The sequence below is a fragment of the Pipistrellus hanaki genome (assembly GCF_964339955.1).
Source record: "Pipistrellus hanaki genome assembly, chromosome: 1".
Taxonomy (NCBI): Eukaryota; Metazoa; Chordata; class Mammalia; order Chiroptera; family Vespertilionidae; genus Pipistrellus; species Pipistrellus hanaki.
In genome coordinates, this window is record NC_140503.1 from 79,494,849 (window position 1) to 79,522,239 (window position 27,391).

At 35.6% G+C, this 27,391-nt stretch overlaps 1 protein-coding gene across 5 annotated transcripts in view; it reads right to left on the reverse strand.

Moving 5' to 3' along the window:
* The window catches only part of HECTD1 (HECT domain E3 ubiquitin protein ligase 1), a 90,930-nt gene that overhangs the window by 8,771 nt on the left and 54,768 nt on the right, over positions 1 to 27,391 (reverse strand). For 2 of the 5 annotated variants that reach the window (XM_084874218.1, XM_084874216.1), the window contains exons 18-36: positions 27,260 to 27,354; positions 24,827 to 24,932; positions 22,325 to 22,459; positions 21,571 to 21,710; positions 20,484 to 20,807; positions 17,582 to 17,748; positions 17,311 to 17,487; positions 13,521 to 14,357; positions 12,627 to 12,848; positions 9,959 to 10,092; positions 8,490 to 8,612; positions 6,514 to 6,670; positions 4,769 to 4,991; positions 3,468 to 3,522; positions 3,073 to 3,255; positions 2,485 to 2,692; positions 2,308 to 2,393; positions 1,734 to 1,861; positions 444 to 645 (exon numbers count right to left, since the gene is read on the reverse strand). In XM_084874218.1, coding sequence (XP_084730344.1) covers positions 444 to 645; positions 1,734 to 1,861; positions 2,308 to 2,393; positions 2,485 to 2,692; positions 3,073 to 3,255; positions 3,468 to 3,522; positions 4,769 to 4,991; positions 6,514 to 6,670; positions 8,490 to 8,612; positions 9,959 to 10,092; positions 12,627 to 12,848; positions 13,521 to 14,357; positions 17,311 to 17,487; positions 17,582 to 17,748; positions 20,484 to 20,807; positions 21,571 to 21,710; positions 22,325 to 22,459; positions 24,827 to 24,932; positions 27,260 to 27,354 — 3,702 coding nt within the window. The remainder of the gene's footprint in view (positions 1 to 443; positions 646 to 1,733; positions 1,862 to 2,307; positions 2,394 to 2,484; positions 2,693 to 3,072; positions 3,256 to 3,467; positions 3,523 to 4,768; positions 4,992 to 6,513; positions 6,671 to 8,489; positions 8,613 to 9,958; positions 10,093 to 12,626; positions 12,849 to 13,520; positions 14,358 to 17,310; positions 17,488 to 17,581; positions 17,749 to 20,483; positions 20,808 to 21,570; positions 21,711 to 22,324; positions 22,460 to 24,826; positions 24,933 to 27,259; positions 27,355 to 27,391) is intronic. The other 3 variants (XM_084874217.1, XM_084874220.1, XM_084874219.1) reach the window with 3 other exon arrangements.

A 27,391-nucleotide genomic window follows, 5' to 3' on the forward strand; every position in this document is an offset into this window, starting at 1 on the left:
GGAGTGTGGGGCAGCCTGGGTGAGGGGCTGTGGTGGTTTGCAGGCTGGCCACACCCTTTGGCGACCCAAGCAGAGGCCCTGGTATCTGGAATTTATTTATCTTCCATAATTGAAACTTTGTAGCCTCAAGTGGAGGCCTAAGCCCACCAGGGTGTGTGGAAAGCTTGGCTTCTGTTGCCGGGGAAACCCAAGCCTCTCTCAACTGCTCTCTGTGGCTGCAGCCATCTTGGCTGGGGTTAATTTACATACTCGCTCTGATTGGCTGGTGGGCGTGGCTTGAGCGGAGTGATGGTTAATTTGCATATTACTCTTTTATAAGGTAAGATGCTCTGCCAAAGGAGACCTTTGGAGAAAGGGGAAATTCCTCTTTACTTCTATCCAACCAGAACAGACTGGCTGGTTCTCTGTTGCTCTTGCACACAAACAAATTTTATATGAGATACCTCAAGAACTGATTTCCGGTCTGCATGTATTTGCATGACGTTCTCAGCCCATTCCATCAGCGATTCACCACGTGGAACTTTTACTCTCTCATGCTTGAGACGACCAACTCGAAACTCTCCAGGATCGTCGCGCCTAACACTACTTGTGGTCCTTGTTCTTTCCACAGTGGCTTCACGTCGGTTTTGTAGCCACACTATTGCTCTGAAATAGAAAAAAATCTATGTAACTGCAACATACAACAACAGTTGAAGGTAAAACTAAACCAGTACACATAAAACTGCAAACATTTCCTAACAACCAGTCCGTTGAGACCTTGCTTCCAAGTGTGAACAGAAATCTCATTCCTCTATTTAGCTCAAATAAACTCTTATTTTTAAAAAATGGTAGTCTGATTTCAAAACCTTTTCTTTTTAAAGCAGAGCAAACCCAGCTAAGGTGGGAGAAAGAATCTTAAGTTAGGAATAAGATGAAAGATCCACCGCCATGTGTGTTAGGACTTTTTTGGCAATCTTGGCCAACTCAGCTAAGTACTTTGGAGAATCAATTTCCTCCTCTATAAAACAGAAATCATAAATAATGCCATTTATCGCACTAGGTCTGTAGTTCTGTGTGTACAAATGCTTTGTAAATGGTATAAAATGATACAATGTAACTTAGGAAAACAAATAAATTTATTTGAAATCATAACTTTTTACATCTACTTTGAATAAAACAGCTAGAAATTCCTATCCTTATGAAACTTTCATCTAGAACGAGAAACAAAAATAATTAAGTAAAATATGTAGTGCATTAGATGGCCAGAAGGTAAGATATATTTCAATGATAACAAAGCTATTTGCAAGCATTTAATTTGGTATTTCTAGGAATTTCAGCAACTAATAATTTATATAAAGTACTTATGTACTGTACAGCAAATGCTAGCTGACAGAAAACATTATGATTGGCCTGCTGTATCCACAGAAGCAGAACCCATGGGTACAGAATGCTAAGAGACTTGAGCACCCACAGATTTTAGTTTCCCCAGGGGACCCGGAACCAATTCCCCACAGATACCAAGGAATGACTGTATTTCCAACCCACACTATTCCAAGAGTTCAATTCATACCACTCCAAGATAGTATATATCCAACTGGAAACACAGTAATATTTAAATGTTGACAACACTTTTAAGAAAGAAAAGAAGATAATATATTCCCTTCATTAGTCTTGATATAAAGTATATTAGTACATTCTGAGCTTACTTAATATTTAAAAAATATTCTGAAAATATAAAAGGATATGCTTCTTACCTCGACGCACCAAATGCAGTACATGTAAAATAAAGTTGTCTAGTTTCAAATGGTATTAGAAAAGGACACTTGCTGGTTAATTGTTCACACCAATCTGGCAGAGCCCCACTTGCCAATGCCAATGGTTCCTGCAAATTAACAAAAACCAATATCTTAAGGCAATCATTTAAAAAGATAAAAGGAGTCAATTTAAAAAAAGTTTTTTATTGATTTTGGAGGGGAGGGGTGAGAGACAGAGATAGAAACAGATGAGAGGGAAACATCGATCACCTGCCTCCTGCATGCCCCTGTCTGGGGATAGAGCCCGTAACCCAGGCATGTGCTCTGACAAGGAAATGAACCAGTGATCTCTCCGTTCATACATGAACGCTCAAACACTGAACCACACTGACTGGGCAGGGTCAATTCTTAGGTGTAATCACAGAAATTAAGGCCATAGACCATGTGACCCAAACCATTGGATCAGAGGGAAGGGAGAGATGTACGAAGTCTAGTACAGGAAAAAGAAGCAATACTATGAAAGACCAACAGCGACAGATTGAAGAGTTTAATAATTATCTGTTATTACTATTACCTCAATCTGCTGCAAAATTTTTGTTGTGATTTTTTTGCTAGTGAATTCATCTGGTGGGAACGTAAACTGAGGCTGCTCATCACCTTCTATAAAATCAATGAAATTAATAAAGTTAATAAAATATAAACGAACTTGCTTTTATAAATGCCACAGAAATGAAACAAAGCTCTTACAAACCTTCTTGGGATATTCTTGAATAAGGGTCACTTGCAACTATATACAGAATTCGCAGAAGCTGAAGGACATCTTCTACTCCACAAGAGTTCTGTCCATTCCCTGCTTTGGCCTGGGGTTGTTCTTTTGTCAAATTAAGAATATCACTACTTTGAAGAGTAGAAATGGCTCCCTGGTTTAAGCCAGACTTTGTTCCATGCTCACAAAAATCCTGAGGAAACAATTAGCAAAACTAGCTATTAATCATATTTTCAACAAAAGCAATATATCAACCCATTAGTATTACTTTGAAAAGTCTAGAATTTTTCAAAGAATTGCCTTCTTCATAAATAAAACCAGTATTACTCAAGTAGAAAATTAATGTGTTCTAAACCATTAAAATCCCAAATAAAATAGAACTACTATAAAGCCACAGTGAGAACTATGCACTTAGATTCCAATATCATAAACCATATTTGAAATTTTAGCATTGGCATATTAATTCAACCTCTTTTTTTTATTATGTCCCAATACATCTCCCTTCCTTACGAATCCTTAAATGGTGCAAAACAAAGCACAAAGCCATTCCCAACCCAAATAGTGTTTTGATACCTTATATGCAGCTATGAGCTGAGAACAATTTCTGTTTTTCCTAATACTTTTATTAGTGCCAGTTAATTTCCAGTGGCGCAGGAAAGCAGCATCTGCATTCTTCTGCAGGTAGGTTATCAAGTCATTCTTTGGTAATTCATCAGTGCCAAGGTACTGTTCCACATGCTCTATAGACCAACAACCCTACAATAGGAAAAACCAAATGTTGGCCTTTCCTGATGATAAAGTCTATGCTATTTTACATGCTTTATAAAAGTTAACTTTAAGATCATGCATTTAACCTAATTTAAAGGATGCCGTGTTATTAATTTTTCCCTCAAATGTTCAGTTGAACAGTGTTAGTTTTCTTTTTTTCCAAAATAGCCAATAAGACCCATTTTCTAAAAATAACTTACCATTTTTTCATTTTCTTTTTCCTTGTCAGAATCCTTCATTTCTCTGTACATGATTCTAAACATGAAGATATTATTCAAGTTAATTCATACATCAAATGATTTGTGGTTATTTCCAGTAAGACTTCAGTTTTTCAGAAAATATATAAATTCTGCCATATGATTACATTAAACATTGAACTCAGGGAGAACTTATGAGAAAAAAATATTAATTTGTTAAATAGTGGAAAGTAACAGAAATCATATTCCTGAAAAAGTTATGGTTTATAAATTTAGCATTATTACAGAGAAAACATATATCAAATCTGGAATATTTAAAGATATGAAGTAACATGTAAGGCACTTGAGATAAAAATTGAATGTGGGGGAGGAAGATGGAATTTGGCATGACGACCTTCTAAGGACCTACATTACTTTATTGGACATTAGATAAGATTATCAATGTTAAGAGAACAACAGAAAAATATACCAACAAAAGTAAAGTCAAATAAGAATAATTATATAATTACTTATTACGTATATAATACAAATATATAAACAATAAATTGTACTATTATAGGTAATACTGAGTACTTTCTACATCACAGATTACTGAAATACTTTACATATATTAATTCATTAAATACTTTATATGTAAATACTTTACATATATTAATTCCTCACAAGCACTCTCGTTTTATAAGATTAGGAAACTGAGGTACTAAAATGTTAATAAACACACTGGCCTAAGTTCACTGATAATCAATCATTTGTTGAATCAATGAATGAATGAACAAAGATAAGTGGTTAACTCACAGACCCCAAAACAAATAACATATAAAAAATATCTATTATTTCATACACAATCCCAGTTAGAGGTCAACAATCTATTCTATATACATAAAGACCCAATATGTCAAGTATCCCCTCAGGAATTCGACCTATAAGTTCAATTGTTCGCTATGACGTGCGATGACCACAAGGGGGTGGCACAGAATGAAGAAAGGCCCCGGCCAGCAGCAGGGGAAAGGATGCCCCAGCCCGCAGTGTGCAGGCACTAGGGGTCCTACCCTTGCACAAATTTTGTGCACTGGGCCTCCAGTTATTACTTAAGGAACTAGTTTTAATTATTTCTAAAGTTCATTTCAATTGTGAACCTTAACCTTTCTACATCAAGAATCAAAATGATCTTATCTGTTCCTGTAAACCCACAGAACAAAAACCAAATATTTTCTGTTCCTATAGTTCAAACATAGAAATACAATGCTTCTTGGCTTATATATTAAGAAAATATATACTTAAAAAATTAAATTAAAATCTCTTACGTGTATGTTGGCTCCCAAATACGCCTAAGTTTATCTGATTTCACATTGCCATTACAGGATAATTGAAGCAATTTTTGTACATAGTAAAAGATGGTTGATCTAAAATTGGTGAGGGGTAATTCAACCTCTCGAGTTGTTCCAAGACCTGTTACTTTCAAAGTGAGAGCTAATCGAGGTGATGGTGTACATTCTACTTCTTCCAAGAGTTCTGAATGAGGTGTTCCTAAAAATATAAAAGACGTGAAAAACAATTACAGTACACTAAGACACTGCACTATGAGACAAGGCTATGTGAAATCCACTAGTAAACGCTTCTGCCATATATATTGACAAATGATATCAGTTACTAAAGACTCTACTGGCCTCACATTTTCATGTTTTTTCCCAAATGGGAATAATAGGCTACTTAAAGACAGAGAACACAGAGTAAAACTTATGCATATGATACAGATCTCTCATTTTCATTAGGAAATATATGCTAACTATATGAATATATATTTTTATTGATTTCAGAGAGGGAGACAGAAAGATACAACAATGATGAAAATCATTGATTGCTTGCCTCCTGCACACCCCTACTAGGGATCACGCTTGCAACTCAGGAAACCCAAGCATGTGCCCCTGACCGGAATCAAACCCAAGACCCTTTAGCCTGCAGGCCGACACTCTATCCACTGAGCAAACCAGCTGGGGTTACATGAATATTTTAAAGACATTTTACTTTTAGAAATAAGAAAACCAAAATTATTCATCTTTCTACTTCCAGAGAAAAACCAAGTACTTTAGTTAATAACCTGTTGCTTATACTAACTGAGTGGGTTGTGAGGGATGGACACACACACATACACACACACACATGCACAAATAGTGTATTTGGTGGTGTATTCTCTTTTTTACTAGGGCAGAAACCATTTTCTCATATCATTAGGTAAGAGTTTTCAAAAGTATGACATCCCACTGTATCTTTAGTCAAATCCCCTTCTGAGTATGACCCTCCTGACTGACTCCACCAAGATAATATAGGATAGTATCCCCATTTCAAAATATTTAATCATACAGTATCTGCAAAATCTCTCGTCACATTAAGGTAACATCTTCTCAGATTCTGGAGGTTAGGATCTATATAATCTTTGGGGGGGTGGGGGGTGGGGGGCAAAATAGAGTTGTAAGAAATAAAGTTGCCACTGCGGCTGACTGACTCCAGAGGGTCTAAATGAAAACTCTATATAGCTTTTCAAAAATGAAAAGGAATAATCCTTAGCAATTTTGATCCAGTATAAAAGACAAAGTATACATCTTTAAATGAAGCCTTGCTTTTAAAATTATATAAGTACAAAACACTGTTTTAAAAAGACTGAATCTGCCGAAACCGGTTTGGCTCAGTGGTAGACCTTCGGTCTGTGGACTGAAAGGTCCCAGGTTCGATTCCGGTCAAGGGCATGTACCTGGGTTGCGGGCACATCCCCAGTAGGGGGTGTGCAAGAGGTTGATGTTTCTCATCGACGTTTCTAGCTATCTATCCCTCTCCCTTCCTCTCTGTAAAAAATCAACAAAATATATTTTAAAAATAAAATAAAAAATAAAAAGACTGAATCTTTTTCTTTTAAAAGAAATTATTTTTAAAGACTTGTGGCTGATATATTTTCTTGAAAATTATTATTTATAACCTGTAGATTAATTTTCTAATTGTATATAATTACCTTACTTATTAAAAATTAACTCACAAAACCTAAAACATATCGTACCTGGAGGTGGAATTTCTAGATCAGTTGTCTGTTGGACATTAGTACGACCCGGTCTAGGATCAAAAGCAGGAACCAAAGCAGAAAACTGCCGCTTTAGCACATAATCATCATCCCATGTCCTCCGGCGTCCTCCTTTAGTTTCATATTCTTCTTCTTCCTATAAAAATAAAATTTCAACCCAGATGGCATGGCTCAGTGGTTGAATGTCAGCCCATGAACCAGAACAGGAGGTCACAGTTCAATTCCCAATCAGGGCACATGCCTTGGTTGCAGGCGTGATACCCAGTAAGGGGCATGCAGGACGCAGCCAATTAGTAATGTTTTTCTCTCATCAATCTTTCTATTTCTCTCTCCCTCTCCCTTCCTCTCTGAAATCAATTAAAAAAATTTATAAAAATAAAGTAAGGTATATGTTTAAGTTCTCCATAGCTATTATACTCCTTAATTAGCCATATTTCTTTTTTTTTAAATATATATATTTTTAAAGGTGTATTTCTTTTCTTTTTTTTAAAATATATTTTATTGATTTCTTACAGAGAGGAAGGGAGAGAGATAGAGAGCTAGAAACGTCGATGAGAGAGAAACATCGACCAGCCGCCTCTTGCACACCCCCCACAGGGGATGTGCCTGCAACCAAGGTACATGCCCTTGACCGGAATCGAACCCGGGACCTTTCAGTCCGCAGGCCGACGCTCTATCCACTGAGCCAAACCGGTCCCGGCAATTAGCCATATTTCTTAAGCACAAAATGAGCCTACACAGACATATAAAGGTAGTACATACACTTCTTAACAATTTAAGTTTATCAAAAGTAAGTTGCATTAGTGGTGGTTACAGAAATCTACATGAGATAAGATGACAATGAACCACAAACATACATTGTACCAATTTCAATTTCTTGGTTTGCAAGTTGTACTCTAATTGTATAGGATATGGCCATTGGAAGAAATTGGATAAAGTGCACATAACACCTCTCTATATACTATCTGTGCATCTTCCAGTGAACCTATATTTATTTTTAAATACTGGTACGTGCTTTTTAAAAAAAATGTAAATTTCATTACATATTGAATTAGGTAAAAAATGCAGATAATGCTTGGGAGCGGCTTTAAATTACTATGGGACAAATCAAACATTTTGACAAAGAATTGATAAGTGTTAAAGTCAAATGATGGGTCCTGGAGCATCATCATACTATTTGATTTCCTGCATATTTGAAATTTTCAATAATAAAAGTTATTTAAGGAACATTGTCTCCTTCACTTTCAGTATCAACAAGAAAGAGATCAAAGGATTGTAAATGTTGTAAATGTGTTGTAATAATTTTAATAATAATTATGTATGTAGTTGCACACACACATAGCCCCTCATATTTTGAACATATCATTGAAATTAACTTTTATAAACAAATCAAACTGGCATTTGACAGCTCTAGAGCCAGAATATCTGGGTTTTCATACTGGATCCAACATTTCTATGTGTGACCTTTGAAATCATCCTCTGAAAATTGGGACTAAAGATAACTGTCAAAGGGTTGTTGAAGGGACTGAATTAGTTAATACATTTAAAGTATTGAAAAATATGTCCAGCACTCAATTAATAATCAGTAAATGTTAGTTAATAGACTAATATTATTACCTCTACTACTATGAAAACTAAGTCTTAAATAATAGCTATTAATTATTTTAGCATGTTTATTATTATCCAAAGGCCAAGGGGAAGGAGTTTCAGGTAATAAACCTCTGTTTGTATTCTATCAGAGTAATCTGGACTCAATTTAAAACTTTATTTTTGAAAGTTTCCCCCATTAACCTCGTCTAGCCCTCTCCCACCCACCCCCAGAAAGTTTCTTTTTGTTAATTTCATTTCTTAACTCTCTCTCCTTTCCCTGTATATTTTTCTAGACATTTTGGATGGTCCTTAACTGTGAAAGGGGGAAAAATACATCGTGGGGATGATAAACATGAAGGTATTACCTGCTCCCCAATAGGTCGGCTCCCACCTCCAGCAGGAACCTGTGGCAGCTGTGAAGTGACAGCATGGTGCGTTACGTCAGAGCGGGAGCCGGCTCGTCGCTGCAGGGATGGACGTCTCAGAATCTGATTTTTAAAAATATGTAGAGATATCTAATTATTTGATCCATATATATCCTTATTCAGCCTTGACTAGAAACTATCAACCCATATTACCAAAACTGTCATTAAAAACTTCATATTCACCAGCTATTTTCAGAAAAGTTATATAATGAATATTTTAAATTCATTTTAAATATTATGCATCATATATTAACATCATATAAGAAATATGCTGGTATACTGTTTCCCAAACAACATATACTAAAAACACTTGAGTTCTTCACCCCATTAAAACTCAATTTATGCTCTGGCCAGTGTTGCCCTATGGTTAGAGCATCGCCCCATGCACCGAAGGGTCTCAGGTTTGAATTCCAGGTCAGAGCATGTACCTGGGTTTTAGGTTTGATACCCGGTCCCAGTTGGGATGCATGTGGGAGGCAACCAATTGATGAGTCTCTCTCACATCTATGTACCCCCCTACCTTTCCCCCGCTCCTCCCCACCTTTTCTCCCTTACACTCTCTCTAAAAATCAATGGAAAAAATATCTTCAGGTGAGGAGTAACCAAGAAAACAACAAAAAACCCAGACACCGCAACTTATGAAGCTTTTTAAAATCTAGTAATATTTCATTTAAAAAAAATAAAAAATATATATTAAAGAGTATTTTCAGTCAAGAGTTCAATTCAAAGACAATCACAGTGGTTAAACACTGGGATTCTAGATCATACTGCAATGGCAAGGCATAGCTAAATTGGCAACACCTTTTCTAGTTAACTTTTATTAATTAGGGCAAATTACTTTTTCTATGCCTGTACTTCATAGCTCTGTATAAGGACTGATGAGAACAGATACTGCTTTCAAAACAGTAGACAATGGGGTGGGGGTAGGGAGGGTAAGAGATTAACCAAAGGACTTGTATGCATGCATATAGACATGGCTAATAGACACAGATAATAGGGGGGTGAGGGCATGTGCTGGGGGGTTGGGAATGGCCAGAGAGAAGTCAATGAGGGGGAAAGGAGACATATGTAATACTTTAAACAATAATTTAAGAAAACAAAACCAAAAAAAACAATAGACACTAAACAATTCTATGTATAAATATAGCAGAAGAACCATGAAAATTGTATTCTTCAGGATTAGTATTTTTCAAATATAACCAAATTGTTTAGACATACAGATATTTGTCATTGTGTTATAACTGCCTTTACAAGAGAATCATAAATGTTCATATTAACAGCATTTTTTATAATTAACCACATTTTTCATACTGGTACCGTATTTCCTAACTACAAAGTTTAACCAGAACTTTGCTTTTCCTCTATTCGTTTCAATTATTAATATTAAGAGAATGGGGGGCTGTCTCTACCATAACCTCCTCGTATTCTTGGTCCTCCTGATTGTCATCTTCATTTTCATCATCTTCCTCATCTGGCTCAGGCAAGTCCTCATCATCATCTAGCTCAGCTAACAGGGTACTGGCACGGCAGCTGTCAAGAAAATCTAGAAAACAAAACCAACAACCTTACTTTCAACACAATTAACAAAGCCTAACAAAAACTCAACATGGGATAAAGAATGGCCATAAACTAAATCCAAACCTACAAAATCAATATAAACGGTCAACAATATGGACTATGTTAAAATATAACAACAATCATATTATCGATCTCTGCATAAGTCACAGCATAACACTGTGGAAAGAGAGCACTTTGGAGTCACTCACTATCAAGTATCTACAGAGTTCCTACAATGGGTCAAAAATTGTATTAAGTACCAGGTATCTATACAGTCATGAGCCACATACCGTTTCCCCAAAAATAAGACAGTGTCTTATATTAATTTTTTCTCCCAAGTTGCGCTAGGTCTTATTTTCAGGGGATGTCTTATCTTTCCATGCACTAGGTCTTATTTTCGGAGGATGTCTTATTTTCGGGGAAACACAGTAGTTAGATTCAGTATTTTCTGATGACATTATTTTTGTTTATAACCCTATATAATAAAACCCTAATATGCAAATCAACCAAACAGTGGACAATTGGTCATTATGACTTGCACTGACCACCAGGGGGCAGACACTCAATGCAGGAGTTGCCCCCTAGTGGTCAGTGTGTTCCCATAGGGGGAGAGCCTCTCAGCCAGAAACTGGGCTCATGGCTGGCAAGCGCAGCGGTGGTGGCAGGAGCCTCTAATGCCTCCACTGCAGGCGGCCGGTAAGGAGCGAATGGTCCCAGAATGGAAGAGCCTCAGACTGTGAGAGGGATGTCTGACGGCGGGCTTAGACCTGATCCTTGGGGTGATCAGGCACAAGCCGGCAGGCAGACATCCCTGATGGGGTCCCAGAATGTGAGAGGGCGCAGGCTGGGCTGAGGGACTCCCCTAGCCCCCAGTGCACGAATCTCGTGCACCAGGCCTCTAGTTTTAGGAATATAAAAAAGGAAATTTTAATCATCTAACAATTTTTAAAAGGCAACAAACAGCCCTAACTCTTTAATATTCTCTCCCACTAGCATACTCACAACCTTCTTAACCTTTATTTATTTTTTATTTTAAAAAAAATATATTTTATTGATTTTGTACAGAGAGGAAGGGAGAGAGATAGAGAGTTAGAAACATCGATGAGAGAGAATCATCGATCAGCTGCCTTTTGCACACCCCCTACTGGGGATATGCCCACAACCAAGGTACATGCCCTTGACCGGAATCAAACCCGGTCCCTTCAGTCCCCAAGCCAACGCTCTATCCATTGGGCCAAACCAGTTTTGGCCCTTCTTAACCTTTAAATGATAAAAAATTAAAACCTGACTTTAACACATTAAGAAATAGTAGAAAGGGGTAGAAGGCCTCCATGAGAAAAACTGAAGTGGAATAGCTTTTCAATAAATTTACAATACTTTGAATTAATAATAATCATCTTCATTTGTTACCCACACATTTAAAAGATAAAAAAAAAAGAGAGAGAGAGAGAGAGAGAGAGAGAGAGAGAGAGAAATGTAATGTTTTCCCTAAAACCGTACATCAGAACCAATTCTTAGCTTGGAATAGGAGAGGCCACATTTTCAGAAAAAACTAAAACATTAAAATGAGATACATAAAATGGTACTTAAAATACTATTTTTATATACACTTTCTTGTATTTGAAATTGGTAAGAATAATTTTTTAAAATATACTTTACTGATTTCAGAGGGAGAGAGGAAGAGAAATAGAAACATTAATGAGAGAGAATCATTGATCAGCTGCCTTCTGCACACCCCACACTGGGGAGCAAGCCAGTAACCTGACCAGGAATTGAACCACGATCTCCTAATTCAGAAGGCAACACTCAACCACTGAGCAACACTGACTGGTCAACAAGAGTAATTTTTTAGAAAACAGGCATGCCCTGGCTGGTGTGGCTCAGTTGGTTGGAGCATCATGGTGTACACCCAAATGTGGTGGGTCTGATTACCAATTAGGACACATACCCAGGTTGCAGGTTCCATCCCAATAGGAGAATGTACAGAAAGCAACCAATTATTTCTCTCACATTGATGTTTTTTCTCTCCCTCCCTCCATACCCTCTCCCTTCCACTCTCTCTCTAAAAATGAATGGAAAAAATATTCTCCTCAGGCAAGGATTAGAAAATAATGCCTGATCAGTGTTGCTCAATGGTTGAGCACTGACCCCTGAACCAGGAGGTCGTGGATTATTTCCCAGTCAGGGCTGCGGGCTCCATCTCCAGTGAGGGATGTGGAGCAGCTTGGAGAACTTGCCTCCCTCCCCAAGCCACCAGACGGAGAGCAGAGAGGGAGAGCTGGTGGCTTCAGGATGTGGTAGAGCAGGAGACCATAGGACAGAGCCAGAGAAGGGAACACAAAAATTCTTAGATGTCTTTTTAATAATCTGACAATTTAATAGTCTCTCAGATTATGTAACATTTTCCATCTTATTTGTTAGGAGAATAATTCTTTTCTAATTAAAGGTTAAAATCACAGCAGAAAAACATAATAAAAGCATCACTATACAAATATCTAAATATTTTAAACTATAACTTACCATATAAGGAATACTCTGCTTCCTGACCTGTGTCGCTTTCACTGGAGGTTGATGTGAGGCTGGTGGTTAAAGTATTACTTAACGACTGCCCAACTGATAAAACTGTTGTTGCTGTAGCTACATTGCTGCTGCTCGTAACACTGGATGTTGACATAGTCACTGTTGATGTAGTACCAGGTGTGGTCAAATTAGGAAAACTCTGAGCACCCATAAGAGGAGAAGCTAAAGATAAAAATGAAGCAAATCAGTACAAATAGGTAGAATATTATAAATCTTAGAATAACTAGGTTGCATATGTAGAAAAAAGAATGAGGTCATGAAACATTAAATTATTAAATGGCTGAAAAGCAACTTTGGGAACCCAACTGAAATCCAACTAAAAGTTCTTATTTCCTTAGCACTATTATTTTTCAAAAAAATTAAGTGTAGCTTTTTACAAGAGGTGAAATAAGCAATGGAATAATTCCCAATAAAATTTTCCAAAGGAACTACTTTGACTTGTTAGTAGCTTAAACTAGAATAAAATAATTTTCAACAGTTAATAGCAATTTAGGACCAGTGTGATGGTCTGATTTCAATCAACTATGATGATATTTAATAGTCATCTATTTTCTCATGCAACTGTAATGATTTATAATAGAAATGAAAAAACAGAAGTGTGTTATTGTTTTATCCTTTCAGAATAAGAGGTTCTTTATCACACCTGATCTGAATTCTTTAAATATGATTCTACAGAACTTCATATTTCTTAAGTGCTAAATTTGATGAAATTGTATCTAATATGGTTAATGATCTAGTTCAAGACTGAAGCCAGAACCCACTGAACAAGAAATTCTACTTTGCATCCCTCAGAGTGGAAAAGGCATTGGTTTCCATAAGGAAAAGCTCACTTACTTGCTGTGCTCATCACATTCCTCCCCAAAGTATTAGTGTTGTTATCACTGCTGCTTCGGCTTAGATTCATGTTGTTCGTGGCATTAGTCCGTGCTATGTTTGCCACTCTCCTTACAAAACTCTCCAAGCTAGATGTTTCTCTTGAGGACAGGTTAGGTACACTTGCACTAGAGCTCATAGGGGCCCCCGCAGCCAACAAAGAACTCACTGACAGTCTGTTACTTGCTGAGGAGCTAAGGGGTCGTTGTGAAGCTGCTTCTTTATTAGTTAGCTCAGACACTGAACTAACATCAGGAGAACTGACACTAACAATTCCCATGGATATTGCACTAGACTCCCCAGGAGTACGAACAGAACTATCAGGGCCTAACTTTCTTTCAGCATTTTCACTTCCCGTTTCCGCTGTTAAGGTACTGGTGCTGGCACTGGATGATGACCCTACTTCTGTTTGAGGGATGTTTTCAGCAGATGAAAGAACAACAATTGGTTCATGGACATCAGCTCCTGAAACTATACTGTGTTCCATTACAATTTCTGATCTCCGTTCCGTTTTGGTCGAACCCAAGCTGATGTCGCTGCTACTGGCCACGCTACACACAGAACTGCTGCTTCCTTTTCTACTTGAGGAGCCTGCAGCAGCAGATGTCTTGTCTGGACAGTTGTTTTTCACCAAGCTGCTCCATGATTGCGTTGTGCCTGAAACAGTGGATGAAACAGGTTTGGGTGATGCCACTGTATCAGGGTCGTACCCTGGTGCAAGCTTGAGGTCAAATTTTCCTTCTGCGCCCATACGGTAAGAGTTTGAGCCACCAGCATCCCAGGTGACATCAATCCAGCCTGGAAAGGGACAGGAGTTTGTGAGACCCAGCAGAAAGCAGATAGGAGCGTGTCAGACAGTAGCTCCACAATATGGGATCAGCTTTTCATCAGTGTTGTCTGAATTTCTATAGTCACTTAAGGTCTGCCAACTAAAATTAAATTCTTCCTTTTATTTCTATTACTTCTGAACTGTTCACTTTGGTGATATTTAAAAACAATGTAAGGGTCATGTATATGTCTACTGGGGTATCTTTTAAGGGGAAGAATTGTTAAAAATTGTTTTAAAAAGTGAATACAAATGGTAAAATAGTGCAACTACAGCAATATAGGTGAAATCTAAGTAGAAGGTTTTTTAGTTGCTAAATATGATTATGTGGTCAAATGTTCTTTACAGAAAAAAATTGTTGGTTTACCATTAAATTCTGAGCTTGGGCTAAATCCTATAATTGACAGACAAAATATTCATATATCACTGTAGAAATTTTAGGTCACTAGCTCAAATAACACTAAGTTAGCATTTCGGTTGTGTTCTCAAAGTTCAGTGGTTACTTGGTTCTCTTATGATTAAGTTTAATATATCTGAATAAGCACAGAAAAATCCTAAAAACAAAAATTTTAAGTATACTAAGCCTTTTACTAAAACTAATAACTAAAGCTATATACTAAAGCTAATAATGTGTGAAGAACTAATGAGCAAAATGACATTTAATCTATATTTATTTGTACTTGGAAAATTATACGTACTATTTTTTTAAAAACAATTAACTTAAAAAAACAATAAAGTGCTTATTATAAAGAAAACTAATAGAAATTTTACAATCTTATTTTAGTGTTATAAACGAACTACATTTCATGGAAGAACACAAAATGTTTTATTTTAAATATAACAAGTCTTTATAAAGTTTAAAAGTCCTTCGGACATACACATACCCACATGCATGCATACATGTACACACATGTATACGTACGTGTACACACACACACACACACACACAGAGTTAATTTATGTGTATGATAAGGTTCCGAGGGGTATAAGTAATGTTGAATTACCTGTGGGGATTTTCTCTGCATGAGTTCTTTGAAAGGAAAACTGCCCCAAATCTACATAATCTAGTTTACATGAGATTTCAATTGCCTCAATTTATTCTTTATGTTGAAAAAACCTCTGAAGAACCAACAATTAACTATCTCTTCTGCAACATGGAAAGTATAAGAAAAGTAAAGGTGCAAAAACATATCCCAACCCCAAATAAAAATAACATTTGCATTGCATTAATTGATTCAATACAATGATAATTTACTTCACAGCACTTATAAAAATGTGTAATTATATGTTTATCTGTTTCACCCAGAAGCAGGGGAACATACTTTGACCACTGTATACCGGAATTCTATCAAAGTACTCTTACAGTGTAGGCATTCATAATTGTAGAATACATAAAACTTATTATATATGCATTGGTTGGATATCCCTATCAACACATAGATTCTTTAGGGGAAAAAAGATTTAATTGATAAAATGTAGAAAAGTAATTTTAAAATGTAAACTATTCATATTAGTCTGAGGATGTGTTTAAATTCATGTTTTAAGGGGGACAAAGAAAGGGTACATATGTTCTATCCGTAAGTATATAGGAACACAACTCTAAACTCCTATGCCCCCAAACTAAATAAAAAGACAGAGTTAGTAATAACTAGCCATTATTAGAAATGGTTGGCTTAAGTATTTGAAAGCTAAGAACTCTCTGTGACATAAAAGTTTTAAGGCACAACAGGAATTGTCATCCTGGTGAGCCAAAATTCAGAATCTCTACATAAGTCAGATAAAAAATAAGCCTCTCTTATAAGCTAAATTCTGAAATTATAAGATTCCAATTTTTCCTATGCAGTTGCTTCAGTTAATTAATATGCATTCACATATACCCTAATTAGCCCACATACTTAAAAGCCAAAACAAACAATTTAGGAGAAAAAAAATATTAACTAAATAAATGGACTTAAAATACCAAAAAACAAACACATTTGAAATTTCTGAGTTGAATGGTACTATTGTCATCTCAACTATTACTGGTTTTTATGACTTTTGGCAGTTACATACATGCTCACTCACTGTTAACCTGCTATGATAACAATGCTTTGCAATTAGGATATGACTCTAGAGAAATGCATTTCATAGTATATAATTCAAGGAACAGAATCTTAAAAGAATAAAATCAAAGAGTTTATCTAATTAAAGCCTTTATCACAAACATGAATATATTCAGATATTAAATGTTTGTCATTCTCCTAAGCACTGTCACTTTTCCTAAGAACCCACCATTGGTTAGGCCAGTGGTCGGCAAATTCATTAGTCAACAGAATGGCAAACCGTGGCTCGTGAGCCACAGTTTGCCGACCACTGGGTCAGGCAAATTATCCACTAATAAATCAAACTTCTAAGTTATAAAAAAAAAAATTACTTATAATAGTTGAATCTGGGAATTAATAGCAATTTATTAAATGGGTATGGACTTCCCTAAGCCAGCAGGTGGACATCCCTCAAGGGGCCCCGTACTGCAAGAGGGCCAAGCTGAGGGTCCCTCACCCCCCCCCACACACACACCAGTGCATAAATTTTGTGTACCAGGTTTCTAGTATTAATGTAAAAATCAATGAAAACTTACAAGTAGTAAACTTAAAAATAAAAAAGCAGAAAATGTACCTTGAGTGGATTCAACTTTTACTAGCTTATTAATCACTTTGAAATATTAGTAATAAGTTTTGAGTCAAAACATAAGAAAATTTAAAAATTTCCCTTATTTCTAAATAAATGATTTTTTCTGTTTTGTTTTTAATGTGAAATTAACAGATCAGTTCTTTTACATAATGCTAGGATATTTATACAATTTATATATTACCCCAAAATAGCAAAAGAAAAATATTTTGTTAAAGTACTTAATTTCTACACTACAAATGCTAAGCACCTACTCACCATTATGCAGTTCTCCAGTGACGGTGCCTTCTCCCTGTGGGCTGCCATCCTGATCTCGCCATTTCCAATCAAGGCCTCTGATCACACGAGCCCCTGGAACCATGTATTTCAGAACCTGGGAGCGTACTAGACGCCTTTGTCTTCTAAGATTAGCTTCTGCTTCCTTAGCTGCTTTTCCTATAAGGTAAATATTAGAGAAATATAAACAAAATAACTTCAGATAAATATAGTTATTTTAGTAAGTAAGAAAAACCCATTATCATCTCTTTACCTAGCTGATCTTCACATACTCCATTTACAGTGCCATAAAGTTCGAATCCAGACAGTGAGAGGTAGTGAGTTTGACCACTAGCATTCTTTCCCATCTGTTTAATTCTCACATGTCGCCAACCTTGTTTCTCATCCTTTGGTGGATCAAGAGGCCATGTTGCTGTTGACCTATAAATATGTTAAGGAAAAAATGGTTTAATATTTTACAACAGATGAAAAGATGTTTTAATGTGCAGAAGAATTATGTAACAGAGAACTATAGGAAAAACAAAGTAACTTTTACACTCAGTCAACAGTTTGTTACACAAGAATAAAGAAATCAAAGGGAGAAATATAGTAATCAAGAAAATAAGTTAAATATAAAATGTTTAAATGTATGCTATTAATTTAACTTAAATATACTATTGGGTCGGCAGCTAAGTAATTGCGGGTTTCACACATATATGCTTCAGTTGAATTTTTAGGTTTGCAGACGTAGTACAAATGTAAAACACATTTTGTTATTTGATAGTTGGCTATTCAGCTGTTAATCAGTAAAAAAAGTTTTTTGATCTGTTTTGTAGTTTTCGTTTGGCGTTCGTTGAAAAATGGAAAATCAAAAGGAACATTTTCGTCATATTTTGCTTTTTTATTTCCGCAAAGGGAAAACGCATCGCAAGCTCATAAAAAGTTATGTGCTGTTTATGGTGACGAAGCCTTAAAAGAACGGCAGTGTCAAAATTGGTTTGCCAAATTTCGTTCTGGTGATTTTTCACTCAAAGATGAAAAACGCTCTGGTCGTCCAGTTGAAGTTGATAACGCCCTAATCAAAGCAATAATCAATTCAGACTGTCACAGTACAACACGTGAGATTGCAGAGAAGCTTCATGTATCACATACATGCATTGAAAATCACTTAAAACAACTTGGCCATGTTCAAAAACTCAATACATGGGTTCCTCACGAACTGAAAGAATCACAGTTAACGCAACGCATTAGCAGCTGCGATTTGCTAAAGAAACGTAATGAAAATGATCCATTTTTAAAACGACTGATAACTGGCGATGAAAAATGGGTTGTTTACAACAATATCAAGCGGAAAAGATCATGGAGCAGGCCAGGTGAACCAACTCAAACAACATCAAAAGCTGATATTCATCAAAAGAAGGTTTTGTTATCAGTTTGGTGGGATTACAAAGGAATTGTCTACTTTGAACTCTTACCACCCAACCGAACGATCAATTCTGATGTCTACATTGAACAACTAACGAAATTAAACAATGCAGTTGAAGAAAAGCGGCCCGAATTGACAAATCGAAAAGGTGTTGTATTCCATCATGACAATGCAAGGCCACACACATCTTTGGTCACTCGGCAAAAATTAATGGAGCTTGGTTGGGATGTTTTGCCACATCCACCATATAGTCCTGACCTTGCACCATCTGATTACTTTTTGTTTCGATCTTTACAAAACTCCTTGAATGGTAAAAATTTCAATAATGATGATGATGTCAAATCGTACCTGATTCAGTTTTTTGCTAATAAAAACCAGAAGTTTTTTGAACGTGGGATTATGATGCTGCCTGAAATATGGCAAAAGGTCATTGATCAAAATGGGCAATACATTACAGAATAAAGTTATTTAGTTCCATGAAAAAATTGTCTTTGATTTTTTTAAAATCCGCAATTACTTAGTTGCCGACCCAATACATGACTTATGATTAATAAAATCTAAAGAAATAAGACAAATTTTGAGTAACAAAAATGCTTTTCTGATGCAAAAGATTTTTTAAATTCTTGAAAAGTTTTAAATGATATATTTAAGTATTAATGTTAAAGCTTGAAAATATTATCTACAATAGTAATCCTAATTAAGAAGCTCCTTCCATACTACATCAAATGCGGAAAGTAACTTAATTCCATACTATATCTACCCCTCAAAATGTGCCACAACGTACAGTTAAAACTTATTAGGACTAAAATTTTAGAAACAATACCGACTCATTTAAAAAATTTATTGATTTATTTGAGCAAGAGGAGGGTAGAGGGAGAGGAAGGGAGAAGGACAGAAGGAAGAAAGGAGGGGGAAGGGCGAAAGAGGAAGAGGGAGGTAGTGAGGGGAGAGAGAAAAACACTGACTTATTGTTCCACTTATCAATGCATTCATTAGTTGATTCTTCTCTGTGCCCTGACTGGAGGATCAAACCTGAAACCTTAGCATATGGTGGTGATCTCTAATCAATTAAGGGATCCAGGCTGAGCCCTGATCTTCTGTCTTTAAAAAAATATTATATATATATTATAATATATTATAATAAAAATATTATATATATATGAAAAGAGATATACATAAAAATAATAAAAATTTAAAAGTCAGCCATCTATAGTATTAAAAGGGTAATATGCTAATTAGATGGACATCCTCTTGGACGAAGCTGGGGCCAGAGCCAAGCCTCCCAGGTCCTGGGTACCAGAGGGAAGCTGGTGCCAGCAGCCAAGGGAAGGCCTACGCTTGCATGAATTTTCGTGCATTGGGCCTCTAGTTATTCAATAACCAGCAATAATTTGTTGAACATTCACAAGTACAATGTGAATATATGGAGAATGTAGTAAAAAACAAATTCCATTTTTTGTTTTTTGTTAGTGTGCTATACAGACACACACATTGTAATATATCAATTTCTTTTTAAATACGAATGTTCAGTTTTCTACTAATGTTAAACTTGGAGCTTTTCTCAAAGTTTTGGTGAAGTCAGCATATCAAGGTTTAAATACTTAAAATTTATTATTAGGAATTTACTGTTTTCAGAAAGGAAATCTTGCTTTAATATCTCACAAAGAAGAGAGCTCTAAGGATACACAATTATAAAAATAAACATGGCTCTTTATTGAGTTTTCTAATTCACAAAGACTCCTCCACTGACCCTGGTTCATTGAGACTGCAGTCATCAACATGGGTATACAAAGAGGTCCAGTTCTGTCCATCTTTGGATACCTGGAAAACCCAATTTCTCAGCGCAGACCTTCCATAGCCACGAGCATGACGAAGTGTATATGCTGATGGTATCACCCACAGACCCATATCTATGGCAAACCACGCATTCTTATCATCATTGCTATGGCAATTTAAAGCTGAATTATCACGACTTAGTATGTCTTCTAAGCGGCCATAAGGTAGATTTCTTCCTTCTGATGATGTTACAACTACAAGTCCATAAGCAGCTGGATTTACCCATTCATATGCAGTTCTACACAAAAATAAGAAAATATTACCAGTTAACACTATTAAATTATTTATTCATAGCTTTTATCACACATGAAATTCTATCAACTTTTAAAATTCTACTATTAACAATTTTAGTTTTTCTTCATAAAAATTAATTTAGCCCTAGCCAGTTTTTTTGTTTGTTTTTTGTTTAAATATATTTGTATTGATTTTAGAGTGGAAGGGAAAGGGAGAGGAAGATAGAAACATCAATGATGATAGAGAAGCATTGATTGATTGACTGCATCCTGCGTGCCCCCTAATGGGGATCAAGCCCACAACCGGGGAATGTACCCTTGACCAGAATGGAACCAGGTACCCTTCAGTCCACAGGCAGATGCTCTATCCACAGAGCCATACTGGCTAGGGCAGCACTAGCAAGTTTTACTAAGGGGTCAGGGCATGGGCCTTCGGACTGAAGGATCTCAGGTTCAATTCTGATCAAGGGCATGTACCTCAGTTGTAGGCCCGATCCCCAGACCCAGGGAGGGCATGTGTGGGAGGCAATCAATTGATGTGTCTCTCACATCGATGTCTCTCTCTCTCTGTCTCTTTCTTTCTCCCTTCCACTCTCTCTAAAAATCAATGGAAAATATATCCAAAGGTGAGGATTAACAACAACAAAAATTAGATAGTTTTAAATTTAACCTATAAGACAAAATTCCATAAACTACAGGATACTCAAATTTTATTCTGCTACCTAAGGTAGAATGCTTTTTCCAGGTGAATTACACAGAATGACTTACTTGGCATTTGTCCCAATCCAGTAAATAATTCCATTTTCATCAAAATCATGCTGGTGCCGAAATATAAAATTTTGGCCTTCTCTTAATTTTCGAACAAAAATAAATGAAGATCGGTCAAAATCATACCACTGCTTTGCTACCTAAACCAAAAAAAATACAAAAGACATTTTAATAATAATATTGTAAGATGCATTGCCCACTCTTTTCCTATCCCATATTTGTGAGCTATTTTACTACAGCAAATACTAAAGAATATTTGAAAAACACAGAAAAACAGAAATGTGCAAAAACACAGAAAAACAGAAATTAAAAACCCACTATTAATATCATAGAGTATTTCTTTAGTCTATTCTTTCATTAGCTACAATAAAATAAAGTCTTGTTTATACAATACAAAAACACTTTTCTCTTACCTGGTTTTATACATTTTAATAGCTCCATAAAAGTACTCAAATTAATAGAAATAGCTGTCAAAATGATATACCTTTATTGATTGGCATGAAGGTTTTGTTCACTATTTAGTACTGTAAATAACTATAATAAACATCTTTATGAAAAAGCAATTTATAAAGTATAAAGATTATTTTCTTAAAGTCCTAAAAATTGAATTGTTAGATTACACTATATCACCATAACTCTGGATGCACACTTTCCAAATTACTTTTTCTAAAGGGCTTGACCACAGAAGAGAATGGTTATCTCACTATGCCTTTGCAAGAACTCATCATTTTTTTCTTTTTCTTTTAGAACTCACCATTTTTAAGAGGTACTGTTCCAAAGATTCAACTGTAGCTAAGGGTTCCATCTTCAACATCCTGCCAGTCCTATCTATCAATGCAGTTTCACCAGGTGCACGCTCTAACCGAAACCTTAATCTTCTTGTAAGAATCTGCAGAGAAAGGATCAAAATGCTTCATGAATTACCTTGAATTTGTCTTAAAACTGTAAAAATTAAACTGTTACATGAACATGGTGATTCAAGTTTATAAACGATCAATGTCTATTGATAAATAATCAATGTCTGTTTCTATTAAATATGTATTTTTTTAAAAAGGTCCACCGAATAAGAGATATAAGCTTTCAAGAAAAATATAAACTTAACTACTTAAAGCTTCTAAACAACTTCAACTATACATGGTATAAACAATATTTATAATAAAACGCTTTAACAGAAGTATTATATCTCTAATTTATTACTTGTATTTTTGCAGTTAAGTCATGAAAAGTACTAATTAGCATATTCTTTTAAAACTAGAAATATATTGAAGAGACTGAACAAAAATCATATACCTATGGATGAGGATTGGGGGGGCACAAGGGGGGGGGGGGTAAGGGCAGAGGGTGGAGTGGGGACCAGGGGACCAGGTGGAAGGGAGCTATGGGGAGTGGGGGGGCGGCAAAACAATTGTAATAATATGAATAAAGATTTATTTTAAAAAAACCTAGAAATATATTAAATAATCTATAGCTAATAAGCTTTTAAAAATACAAGATAGTTTCCAATCCATTTATTTTTAATAAACAAGTAGGAGATTAGCAATTTGAGGTAGCTTCATTTCTGTATAAATCTATAAACACAATTAAATATTTCTATTGCATTTGGATAGCATTTTAGACTGCAAAATTACCAGAGGGCATATTTCTAACCTTCCTGTCTTTGTATCTTGCACTCTCCTGAAATGAGAAGTATATAATAAAAAGATATTGTTGTTCCTAGAACTGTTCCAATCTTTGAGAATAGTTCCTATTTCACTCACTTATCCAAACAGGCTTCTTACAAACACATAAAAAAATGGACCGACCTGTCAGTTTAACTCAGGGGTTAGACTCAGAGCATCGACCTGCAGACTAGGATGTCCCAGGTTCAATTCTGGTCGGGGGCACGTGCTCGAGTTGGGAGCTCAATCTGCAGTGTGGGTGTGCAAGAGGCAGCTGGTCAGATTCTCATCATTGAGGTTTCTCTCTCTCTCTCTCTCTCTCTCTCTCTCTCTCTTTCCTCTCTGAATTCAATAAAATACATATACTTTTTAAAAATGGACCACAAGCCGAAACTGGTTTGGCTCAGTGGATAGAGCGTCGGTCTGCGGACTGAGGGGTCCCAGGTTCGATTCCGGTCAAGGGCATGTACATTGGTTGCGGGCACATCCGCAGTGGGAGGTGTGAAGGAGGCAGCTGGTCGATGTTTCTCTCTCATCGATGTTTCTAGCTCTCTATCCCTCTCCCTTCCTCTCTGTAAAAAATCAATAAAATATATTTATATATAAAAATAAAATAAAAATAATAAAAATGGACCACAAAATCCCCTTGGCTCCTCTATATGTCTGAAAGGAAACAAAGTGGACCTCGATCTCTTGTTTCATATACATTTGATGTGAGGTGCACTAACTGCACTGTAACTTCCTGGACCAACGCTCCAGTTTGGGAGTCTAGTGGCTTCGGTGACATTATTGGGTTCCCGGGGATATGGCAGGTTTTACCTTGAGTAGGCAACTGTTTTGACAAATACAGATTCTTGGTTACTTACTAAGGGCAATATTTAAACTTTCCACGCAATGGAATGCAGGATAGGTTGGACAAAGGCAAGATTCAAGGCCAAAGGACCTGTTAGAAAATACTAAAGTAACCCAAAGGAGATATAAAGAAGGTATTAACAGTAAGAATATTTGTCTGTTCATACCTGTATCATAGGTGCTAACAAAAGAATAATTAATATAATGAATAAGAATGTCAATGCAATAATATTTAGGAAGAAAAAGGCTTCTTACAAACATAATGACAGATTTCTGAAAGGATCAATAGGAATAACTAAAGAAAGCCTTCTGGCTCTGACCAATAACATCCAGAAAGCAAAAAGAAAATTACGCTTAAAATATCTTCACATTTTCTTATACTTTGACACAGATCAAAAGGAATTAACTTATGATTCTAAAACAAAAGGACACTTTTTCCTGCTTTTCCACAGATGAAGTGTCTTTTTCCGCTTATGACCTACCAAATATGATTTCTTATAATAAATATTTTATTTAAAATTCACAATTTCATTAAACAAAGTAAAACTGCAATTGCAATACATTCAAGAGTCATGAAAAATAACAATCAAATGGCATTAAGGAAAAAATCTTTAATAATTAAGCAGTATCGTTATTTAATACAACATGAAAGGAAATTTTTTGGTCTGTTTGTGTGTGTGTGTGTTTTTTAAAGACCGCTCCTAAATGCATTCAGCTATAATAGTGAATGCATTTTGCATGATTACCTGGAGGTTGTATGTAGATCCTGGTGTATCATACAAATGGAGAGGTAGGCGTTCAATAGATTCTAGTACAGCTATTAATTTTCGAATTAATGCAACTGCTGGTCGACTGTAAAGCAAAAATAATTAAGAGTTTTTATATAATTTTATATAAAAGCTCATACAGAAACTGCAATAACCAACCCCATATATCGGGTCTAGTAATAATTAATGTCGTTCTTAAACATTCGTTTAAAATCTTGCCTGGCGTTGACTTGTATTGACATAACCTTCAAGCACGTGGTATCTACAGAACGTGTGAAGTGCAATTAACAAGTTTTGCTTGAAAAAGTTTGTGTTTGGTTTGGTTTTTGTTGCAAAACTAGGGCTAAGAAGATGGCGGATGAAGAGCATATTCGGCACTGCATGCTTTACGAGTTCCAATTAGGAAGAAAAGCAAGTGAGGCTGCAAAAAACATCTGTAGTGCTCTTGGTCAAGATGCAGTTAGCGCCAGAAAATGCCAGCGTTGGTTTGAGAAATTTCGCGAGGGAAATTTTTCGTTAGATGACAAGAGTGGTCGAGGCCGTGTGTCCAATTTTGATCAAGAAGCTCTTCAAGCTCTTTTGGTGCAAAATCCTCAAATTTCCCAACAAGAGCTTGCGACAACTTTAAATTGTTCACAAAAAACAATTTCCAATCAATTGCGTGCACTTGGCAAAGTCCAAAAGTTTGGAAAATGGGTTCCTCATGAGTTGACCGACAACAACCGTAATCAAAGAGTCACAATTTGCAGTTCGCTCCTCTCTCGTCAAAACCGTTTGCCGTTTTTAGAGCAAATTGTTACCGGAGATGAAGAATGGGTGCTGTATGTTAATTTGAAAAGCGGCCTCAATGGTTGGACAAAAATGAGGCTCCGCAGCCCACGCCAAAACCTGACTTGCATGCGAAAAAAGTGATGTTGTGTGTTTGGTGGAATTTTAAAGGAATTCTTCATTATGAACTTTTACCATCTAACCAAACCATTACAAGTGCAGTGTATAGTGCCCAATTGGAAAGGTTAGCCCAAGCTTTAAGAGAAAAAGAACCCGCGCTCATTAATCAGAAGGGCGTAATTCTTCACCACGATAACGCATGACCTCATACTGCAAGAATCACTGCTGAAAAACTGCGCCAGTTGGAATGGGAAGTTCTCCCTCAACCTGCATATTCTCCTGATATTGCCCCTTCTGATTACCATTTGTTTCGTTCTTTGCAAAACTTTCTTCTTGGAAAAAAATTTAATAATGAAGAATGCCTCAAAAATGCATTGACCGAATTTTTTGCATCAAAATCACAAGAATTTTACAACAGAGGGATTAAAATGCTTCCTGAGCATTGGGCACAAGTAGCAGAAAACAACGGCAACTATATTGTTGATTAAATTTTGTTGTATTGTTTAAATAAATTCGATTTAAAAAAAGTATTAGAAAACGACATTAATTATTACTAGACATAATAGATCCCTACTTTCTAATGAGTGCAAAGAGAAGTTTAATTTTGTACTACACTACATCTGAGTAAACAAAAACACTCTCATAACTCAATTTCCTTCTCTTAATAAAATATCGTATTTTTCGTATAAAAGTTTAATTTATTGCATTCAAACTGGATGTGTAATTATTATTTTTAAATTTACCACTTATATTTGACACATAAAAGAATATATGAAACAAAAATTTTTTAGAAATGATATCATTTGTTGGTACAATAATTCTGGAACATAATTCGACAGTATCAAGAAACTTTAAAAATCATGGAAAACAAAGACCATCTATAACCATTAACTCAGTAATATCACTTTAAAATTTTTATATAAGATATTTCCATTGAGGTAAGTATTTAATAATATTAAAATAATTTGCAGTTAAAAATTTTAATATAGTAATGTTTAATTATACGTCCATAAAATGTAATATCACTCATTGAATTTAAATTATTTTTAAAAGTCGCTCACATTCAAAAGTAAATAATAAAAGGAACCTTCATCAACCCTTGACCCAGCTTCTACTATTAGCTACTAATAACCAGTTGATTTCTATCTACATCCTCAACCATTTCTCTCCTCCCATATGTTTTGAAGAAAATGCCAGAGAATATATCACTTTGTCTACAAACACTTTAAGTATGTATTTCTACCAAGAACGAATTCTGAAAAAAACAAAAATCATTATCACACCTAAAAAAGTTGAACAACACTTAATACTATCAAATATTTAATCAGTGTTCAAATTGCCAGTTGTAACTTAAAAAAAATTTTAAGTGATCATCTACATGCAGAGCAGATACATAATTTTCCTTTTATTCCATTAAATTAAAACATGTTTAAAAATATTTCCTCTAATTATGCATTTATAATATAAGCTACTTTATGTTGCAAACACTGAAAATATAAAAATATTTAAAATGTGGATATTTACCTTTCATCATCTTCATTTTCACTAAAGGCTGTTTTAAAAACATTTATTCTTTCTACTAGTTGACTACAATCTTGTTTCACATCTAACTCCATGCTCTAAAGAAAACAAAAATGAGACAGTGAAAAAAAACTT